Source organism: Monoraphidium neglectum (genome assembly GCF_000611645.1).
Source record: "Monoraphidium neglectum strain SAG 48.87 unplaced genomic scaffold scaffold00581, whole genome shotgun sequence".
In the NCBI taxonomy this organism is placed as follows: domain Eukaryota; kingdom Viridiplantae; phylum Chlorophyta; class Chlorophyceae; order Sphaeropleales; family Selenastraceae; genus Monoraphidium; species Monoraphidium neglectum.
In genome coordinates, this window is record NW_014013047.1 from 8,483 (window position 1) to 16,552 (window position 8,070).

Here is an 8,070-nt window from a genome sequence, read left to right on the forward strand (position 1 = left end):
CGTCTCAGGTGCGCGCCGCGCCCCGGCGCAACCCCAATCGCTGACTCAAGCAGCAGAGCTGCAGCTCGCCGTACAAGCCAGCCACAGCGAGCGTCTGGGCGCCAACGATCCCCCAAGCAACCAGCGAATGCAGCCGCCAGCCTGCAGGCAAGGGCGACCCCTGCGCGCTCGACGCACCCCCGACGCACCTGCCCGATGCTGCCGCTCGCGAGCGGCGCCTCCTCCAGCCATTCGAATATCTCCGCCGCTGGCAGCCCAAACGCGCGGCGGATCGCCGCGTCGGTGTCACGGAAGGGGTGCGCCGGCGCGGAGGCGTGCAGGACCTCGAGCGCGGCGCACATGTCTGGCGGGAAGATGTCGTGGCGCGTCGCGCTCCACTGGCCCCACTTGACCCACGCGGGCTGCACAGGGGCGCGCAGGCGGGCGGGGGTTTGGTGGGATGGGCGGGTGAGCAGGGGTCTGCAGGGTGTGTTTGGGCGCGCGCGGGCGCGGAGCGTAGGGGGGGGTGTTGCACACGCGCAGCATGCGGCGAGCAGAGCATGCGCCTCAACACTGTGGCTACCGGCGCGGCAACCTCTGCCTGCTGCGGGGCACAAAACAAACAAACACTCCGCCGCCGAGGACCTCATCACATCTAGCCAGACCACATAGAGGAAAATCAGGTCAGATTTGCGCACCCCCGCTGCCTCGAGCGTCATCCGCAGCAGCTCCATCCACTCTGCGCGCCGCCACCCCCACTTCAGGGCCAGCGGCGCCGACAGCACCACCGGCGCAATGATAACTGACAGCCACAGTATCCGCGCCGCAAACGCCGCCGCCGCCCACGCCGCGCCCGCAGCCGCCAGCGCCGCGGACAGCGCGCGCCGCCACGCGGCGTCGTGCCGCGCGGCGCCGCCGCAGGCGCCTGCAGCCGTCGGCGGCGGCCGCTCTATAGAATAGGACCAGTCCGCGGACGCGTCCCCGCGCGCGCCGCGCACGAGCGGACTGTTGTTGATCCAGTCCGCGATCAGCAGCGCGATCCCCTTTGGCAGGTGGCTTCCCGCCAGGTTCAGGGCGTTCAAAATCGCAGACTGCGCCGCCCACATGCCCTCCGACGCCCACGAGACGAGGCCGCCCCACCCCGCCGCAGCCGCCTCCGCTGCGCGCGCCAGGTTTGCGGGCGGGTGTGGGTACCACGCCGCGGCAGCTGCCGAGTAGCCGCGCGCCGCGCCGGCCGTGGGGACGGCGCCGCAACGGGGGCGCCGCGGCACACGTGGCCGCAGGAACGGGCGCGCCGCGAACGGCAGCAGCGGCTGCAGGGGGCGCAAGAGCGGCTCAGCGCCGCGCCCGAGAGGCATAGCAGCTGCGCCGGCGCGCGGCGCGAGGCCGGCGGCGGGAGATACGGGAGACGCGCGGGACACCAGCTGCCGCGCTATCCGCTGCCACGTCAGCGGCTGCTGCTGCTGCTGTTGCTGCTCCTGCCGCTGCAGGAATTGCCGCGCCAGCCCTCTGTGTGATAAGGTAGCGCTGCGAGACCCCCCGCTGCTGCCACTGATGCGTGTGCTACTGCTGCTACTGCTGCTGCTGCTGCTGCTGCTGCTGCTGCTGCTGCTGCTGCTCGTGCCTGGGCTGCGCCCCGACGGGAACCGGGGTCGCAGGTTCCCAAGCCGCCGCAGCAGCATGCGTCCGTACGCATGCCCCAATTGCGTTGACACGCCCATGGCAAACGGCAGCCCGTTGCCAGCGGCGACCGCTGCCATGCTGGCCGCGCAGCATGGCGGCGCTGCGCAGCGCAGCAGCGCACTGCTTGCGGAGATAGCGCTCGCCGGCTGACGCATCAGGCCCTGCTGGCCCAGCCGGCGGCGTTATGGGCGCCGCAAAGTCTAATATCAATGATGTCTAGGCACAGGTGCTGAAGGCGCCCTGAGTAAAAGATGCGAGGAAGCGGCTAATTTGTGAGTGGCGCCTGACGCAGCCCGGCCTCAACTTGGGCGCATCGTGTTTTGATTCTAGTAATAAACACAGTCTGCGCGTCGAAGAAGCTGTGATTTGACGTCACCACAGAAAGAGATCCGAGGAGCACCCCGCGAGTCCAAACAGTACAGCACGTCGTTTCGAAACTTTGACATCTGAGTGCAATCGATCTCTTCACTGCTGACGACCATGCATGCGCACACTCCACTGGCGATGGTGGTTCCCGCACTGCAACCGACTCATGCCACATCATGGCAGCGTCCCGCCGTACCATCTGTCCATGCATAGCAGCAGACGACCACCCAGCAGTCCCCAGCAGCGCTGCACGTCAGGGAGCCTTTACACGCGCGCTTTGGCCTTTTTCTCGAGCCCCTCTTTGTGCTGCCGCGCCCGCCGCCGCCGCTACTCGGCATGAGTCAGGGGTCCGCCAGGAATCTCTCCTGCCTGGGCTGTGCCCTGCACCTCCTGCACCGTGCCGCCGCCGCCGCCGCCAGCATCGCTCCCGCCCTTCTTCCGCCGCCGCTTCTTTCCGGTCTCGGCGCCCGGCGTCACCTCCCCATCCGCCGCCGCCGCCGACGCCGCTGCCATACCCTCGCCCTCGCCCTCGCCCTTCCGCCGCCGCTTCGACCTGCCCTCTGCGCCGCCGCCCCCTGCCGCAGCCGCAGGCTCCGCGGCAGCCCCGCCGCCAGCCCTCTTTTTAAGCTTGCGCTTTCGCGTCTTCGGCTGCCCTCTGTCCTTCGGGGCGTCCTTGCCAAAGGCCGCCCCCGCGTGGCACGCCATCTTGCGCACACGGACCTGGTGTGTGTGAGTGTGTGTGTGTGAGTGTGTGTGTGTGTGTGTGTGTGTGTGTGTGTGTGTTTGTGTGCTTTTGGGGAAGGGGAGGGGGTGGAAAATGGCAGCAAGCGGGCAGCAAGGCCGTTTGTCCGGTTCTATTGCAATGCTCGCACAAGTGGCTCGCACAAGTGGCTGTGACTGCAGCGTGAACATTCCAGTTGATGGCCCGACTGAGTTGGCGCTCAGACCTTCCGATCAAGAGCACAGTCGCAGCAGTCCAAGAGTTCCACCAGCCGCCCGCAGCGTCACTTGCAGGGTCGCCCGCATGCAGAAGCGAACGCCCCGCCCCCTCACCCTGAAGCCCCCAGCCAGCTGCAGCTCCTTCTGCGGCCGCCCCACGCTGTCCGCCCCCCGCGGCCCCGGCAGCGCGCTGAACGCCGCTTCCGCCACCGCCGCGTTCGAAAACACCAGCAGCAGCTGCCCCGGCCCCGACCCCGCCTCGACCGCCGCGGGCGGCGGCGCGCCGGCCTTGCCGAGGGCGTGGATGATGGGAAGCTGGGGGGAAGCTAGGGAGGCTGGAATCGAGTGGACAAGCAGCTTCACCAGGTCACTCTTTGGGGCCTGCGGGTGACGACGACGGAAGGTCAAACATTATAATATTCGGGTCTGATCAGATGGTTGGTCTGATTGAGCGGCAGTGCAGATGACAGCCAAGTCTTACAAGACCCAAGACCCAGCAGGCTGCTGAAATCACCGGCTGGAGTCTGAAGTCGTGCAATCCCATCCGAAACCCCCTGGCTGTGGCGCCGAAGGAGCATGCCGCACCTTGACAGCCGGAGGATCCAGCGGCGCCGTGGCCTCCCCCGCCGCTTCTTTGGCCATCTCGTGAGCCACCAGCGCCATCGCCGCCGCCGCATCCTCCCTGCTGTCGTGCACGCCCTCACCCGCAGCAGCTACCGCCGCCGCCGCATCCGCCGGCGTCCCTCCGCCTTCCGCATGCTGCCGCTTGCGCGATGCGGCCCCGCCGCTGCTCCTGCCGCCGCCGTCTTGCCGGCCATCGCCGTCGCCGCCGTCGTCGCCGTCGCCGCTGTTGCCGGCACGCAGCTTCCGGCCGAGCAGCTGCTGCGCCAGGTGGACTAGCGAAGGCGTCGCCTGAGACAGGCCCCTGTGGCGATGACGGCGGGGGAGGCGGGCGTGAACGGCCCAGTGACAAGGCAGGGAGGGCGGGAATAATTAGCAGGTGGTACCTGGGGCAAAGTCAAGAGCAGATGCTGATGACCCCGGCTGGTTTGAGACCAAATTCACCGGCACCACCAGCAGCAGCAATCGCACCGGCTGGCCGTCTCAAAAGGCAACTCGTACCAACACAAGGCCAGGCTGCCGCAAACAAGCGCCCCGCGTTTCTCTTGCTGGTGGTTGCAGCCTGCTCTGGAGCCTGCATGGCTCCAGAAATGGGACACTGCAACAATCCAACCCTGATTCTGATCCCAACCCTTGGATCAGGGTGGAGAGCAAGGCGATCACGCTCACTTATAGGAGTAGAGAAGGGCAGTGTCGATGACCGGCTGGTGGTCAAGCTGCAACAGGATCGTATGGGCGGGGGCATGGGGGAAGTGCGACACTGGGCTCCATTTGACTATCACACAGACAGTGCTGGCAAATGGCTGCCAGGAGGCGTCCGGCGAGTGCCATGCGCGGCGGGACGGCGGCGGGAGAGGGCACCGCCTGGCCGTTGCGCCGGCTTATGCAGTGCCACCATCCGACAGCACGAATGACGGCACTCCAAGGCAATAACAGGGTTCACGGGACATCCACACATTGAGATCCCCCCAAGCCAGCCCATGCCCTGCAGCAGTGCCAGGGGGAGCGCGGGTGACGCCCTGCCCAACGTCCTCACCTTGAGAGCCGCCAGGTCAGCGCTGAGCGAGTGCCCCACCAGGATGGTGTCCGGCCCCAGCATCGCCGCCAGCCGCGCCGCGGCGTCGCTGCGTCGCGCGGTGACCCCCGTCAGGTCGTCCTTTGTGATGCCCGTGATGGCGGTGCGCAGGTCAACAACCTTGCCCTCGGGTTTGACCAGCTCCTGGGGAGGGGTCAAGGGGTTTGTGGCGGGGGTTGATGGCATTTCATGACCCGGAATCATGCTGCTATCACAAATCATGCTTCGGCATCGGGGGCAGTGATACTTCCAGCATCTTATCCATCAATGTCTGCCAACGACCCTTTCAGATACCTTCACGACCCAGTGATCAAGCCAGAAATTAGAACATGGTGAGTTCCGAGCCGTGTGCAGCCACGCGCGCACCCTCAACAGGACCGCGCCAGACTGGTCCACCACCGCCAGGGACAGAAGCGCGTTGCTGCTTTTGCTGGTGGCGCACATTTCACAATCCAGCCCCAGCAGCAGCGGGGCAGCTGCCGCCTCGGCCCCATCGGGCCGCAGCCTGGGTGGCCACGGGAGGTTGAGGAGACGGCGTCGGTGAGCGGGCTGCAGCGGCACGTGCTCTCCACCAAACCTTTTGAATAATTCAAGGCAGATCACACCAAAGCATCAGCAAGAGCCTGGCAGGCTGCCATCAAGTGTCACCTCACGTCATCACATCCATTTCACAATTGATTGCTTGGCTTCTTACCTGCTGGTCCTTATCCAACCCTTCTCCCATGAAGGAAAGCTGTAGCAGCGCTGGAACTTGGGGTGCGCCCGCGTGCGCGCCACCAGCCGCCACGCGGCGCTGCTCGCGCGCCCGTCGCCGCTCAATGCTGCGGCGGCGGGCTCGCCCTGCTGCTCCGCGGCTCCGCCGGTACCCGCGCGCGCGGCCGCTGCCTCCTGATCAGTGTTAGTGTGAGTGCGTTCCCCGCAATTGAAGGCGCGCCCGCTCGTGCTCAGGCGGGGCCGCAGGAGCCAGACTGTCGGTCAAACTGGTCAACGCGGGCTTGTGCGCCCACCCCAGCATCCGGAACACTCATGTGCCAGAGCACACCTCCTGCACCGCTGCGCGCCACTTGACGTATCTCTTAAGCTGCCGGGCCTGCTCAGGCTCGGCGGCCACGCCCGATAGGAAGGCCAGCAGCTGCTTCTTCTCGTGGCGAGACGGGTCCTGGTGACGCTGCGCCGCCGGCAGGGCCTGCGGAGCGTTGTACGAATCAGTGGGCGACCAACGGCTGCCCCGTTGACCCACAGCTGCTTCGCCTCAGCATGACCATGAAGGTGACGAAGCAGCGTGGGCGCTGTCGCGATTGCAATGGCGGCCACTGCTCGCATGCAGTTCTTCGGTGCATGCAGCTGAACATGATGACCGTGACGTACCTGCACGAAAGCCTTCCACTCCTGCCCGCCTGGACCTTTCAGGCCCGCCTGCTGGGTGTGCTTGACGCAGTCGGCAAGCGCGGCGGCGTCCGACGCCTTGAGCCAGCTGACCGCGGTGGGCGCCATCCTTCAACGCATGCGCTGCCTATGGCCACTGCTACCTAAACAGTTTTTCTTGGATATTAGTGTTCACCGTCCGTGCGGCTCTGACAGACGGTGGCTGCTGGGGATCCACTCGCCTATCTGTGCAAGCAGGGAACCCAAAGGCGCGTCGTGATGGAGGTATCAGCTGCGATTTTGAATTATATTTAGGTCCGTTACACCGCTCTAAACAAGATCACTGATCACCAGCAGCCGGTGACACGTTGCGAGCATGGCGCTCGTAGACAAGCTCAGTGATGCTGTGTCGCGGGTGCAGGAAGCAGCGGCGCCCTACGTCAAGGTGCGCGGCGGCGGCCTTCGATCAGCGCGCACCGCAGCGCCCCTGACTGCTCTGCTGTGTGCAAGCGCTGCTGCTGAGCCCGCACGCGCTCCTCTGGTTGTCCTCGCCGCACCCATACTGGCATGCCTCCAGCACAAGCGCGCTTGCGTGTCAACCTCCACGCACGCCCTCACCAGCCGGCTCGAGCATCCGAACAACTGCCCCACCTGGCTTGGCCCTCAAACCGTCCTTGCCATCAATCCAAACCTGTGCAGTACGTCGAGCCGGTCGTGCACTGGGGATTCATCCCCGCCGTAATCTTGTTGGGCATGTACACCACAAAGCCGCGGCCGTCGATCGGGCAGTTCTTCTTCGTTGGTTAGGCGCCGGCAAAGTCTGTGCTGTGCTCGACAGTCCAGTGTTGCCAGCCCTTTCGGGCTGCGTCCCGGCCACGCGGCGGCTGCCCCAGTGCTGGCGCCAGCTGCTGCGGTTGCAGGCTGCGGCTGGAGTCTTGAACGGAGGAGGGCGCCGGCAGATGTGTGCATCTTTGTTTGTAGCAGCAGCATTACAGAGCTTCTTTGAGCATATATTCGTATTATGTTTATCTTATGGTAACGAACATGTTTCACGTTGATTGCGCCTACTCCCTGCTGTTTGTTGCAGCCAGGTGGTGCCAAGTCCAGCGGGGGCCCAGAATGCACCAAGCAATCCGAGTCTCATCTTAGCTTGCACGGCTGACGAAGCGCTTACACATGTGATCAACTAAAGCTCCTCAGGATGCCGCTTCCTCCGTAATCACTGCAGACAGCTCCTGCCGCCGCCCGTCTGCCTCTGCTCCGCGTCCTCGTCGTCCCCGAACTTGATGAAGCACCGCCCCGCCGCCTCCATCGCCGCGCACACGCCGGGGTGGTCTTCGTACTCGTACCCCTTGTGCAGCTTTGTGTCAGCGTCCACCGCCAGCAGCGCGTCGCGCCCGCGACCGCTCGGCTCAGCAGCCTTTGGTGGATCGGCAGGGGTGGCGGCGGGGCGAGGGAGTGTGTTGAAAACCAAGCTGCATGGGAGGGTGCGGGCTGCGCGCGCAGGCGGGAAGGGTGGGGTTGAGGTCGCTCCGCGACGTGGTAGTCATGCAGCAGCGCGTGATTAACAGCACCTCACCGAGAGGCAGACGCACAAGGCAAGAAAAGCTGGAACAGAACAGAGGAACCCTGAGCCCACCCAGGCGCAAGCATGCCGTACAATCCAATCCCATGAGCCTGGACAGATGGCAAGGGCGGGCAACCGCGGGTCGTGGTAACATCCTCATCCTGTCTATCGATCTCGATCCACCCGCAGCCCACCAGCACGGCGACAGCCTCTGCCAGGGCCTCCCGGACGTTGTCGTCCTTGTCAGCATTGGCGCCGCCGGCTATTGGCTCCAGCATGCGCGCCAGCACCGCCTCGTCAGACACAATCTGGTCCAGAGTGCCGTCCGCCTGGCGCACGTGAGGCGCAAGGTTTGTGAAGGTGTTGCGAGAAGGAGGTATTGAAACCGGGGGCGGAAGAAGAGCGGTTGTGTATGGATGTGTGTGTGTGTGTGTGTGTGTGTGTGTGTGTGTGTGTGTGTGTGTGTGTGTGTGTG

General features: G+C 65.3%; 3 protein-coding genes across 3 annotated transcripts in view; all 3 read right to left on the minus strand.

The window, feature by feature from the left end:
- Positions 1 to 1,739, minus strand: part of MNEG_4254 (hypothetical protein) — a gene marked incomplete at both ends in the record, with an annotated part of 6,136 nt that extends 4,397 nt beyond the window's left edge. Inside the window, 2 exons of the mRNA XM_014047266.1 lie at positions 189 to 401; positions 678 to 1,739. Coding sequence (XP_013902720.1) covers positions 189 to 401; positions 678 to 1,739 — 1,275 coding nt within the window. The remainder of the gene's footprint in view (positions 1 to 188; positions 402 to 677) is intronic.
- Positions 1,740 to 2,355: 616 nt separating this feature from the next.
- MNEG_4255 (Small RNA degrading nuclease 1) lies at positions 2,356 to 6,157 on the minus strand (the record flags this gene model as incomplete). The annotated part of the gene is made up of 9 exons (XM_014047267.1): positions 2,356 to 2,748; positions 3,082 to 3,348; positions 3,553 to 3,892; positions 4,258 to 4,304; positions 4,625 to 4,807; positions 5,030 to 5,168; positions 5,358 to 5,551; positions 5,706 to 5,849; positions 6,032 to 6,157. 9 exons carry the CDS (start codon positions 6,155 to 6,157, stop codon positions 2,356 to 2,358), a joined length of 1,833 nt encoding a protein of 610 aa, XP_013902721.1.
- Positions 6,158 to 7,247: 1,090 nt separating this feature from the next.
- MNEG_4256 (hypothetical protein) overlaps positions 7,248 to 8,070 on the minus strand; it is a gene marked incomplete at both ends in the record, with an annotated part of 2,973 nt that continues 2,150 nt past the window's right edge. Inside the window, 2 exons of the mRNA XM_014047268.1 lie at positions 7,248 to 7,448; positions 7,790 to 7,924. Of these exons, the coding sequence (XP_013902722.1) occupies positions 7,248 to 7,448; positions 7,790 to 7,924 (336 nt within the window). The remainder of the gene's footprint in view (positions 7,449 to 7,789; positions 7,925 to 8,070) is intronic.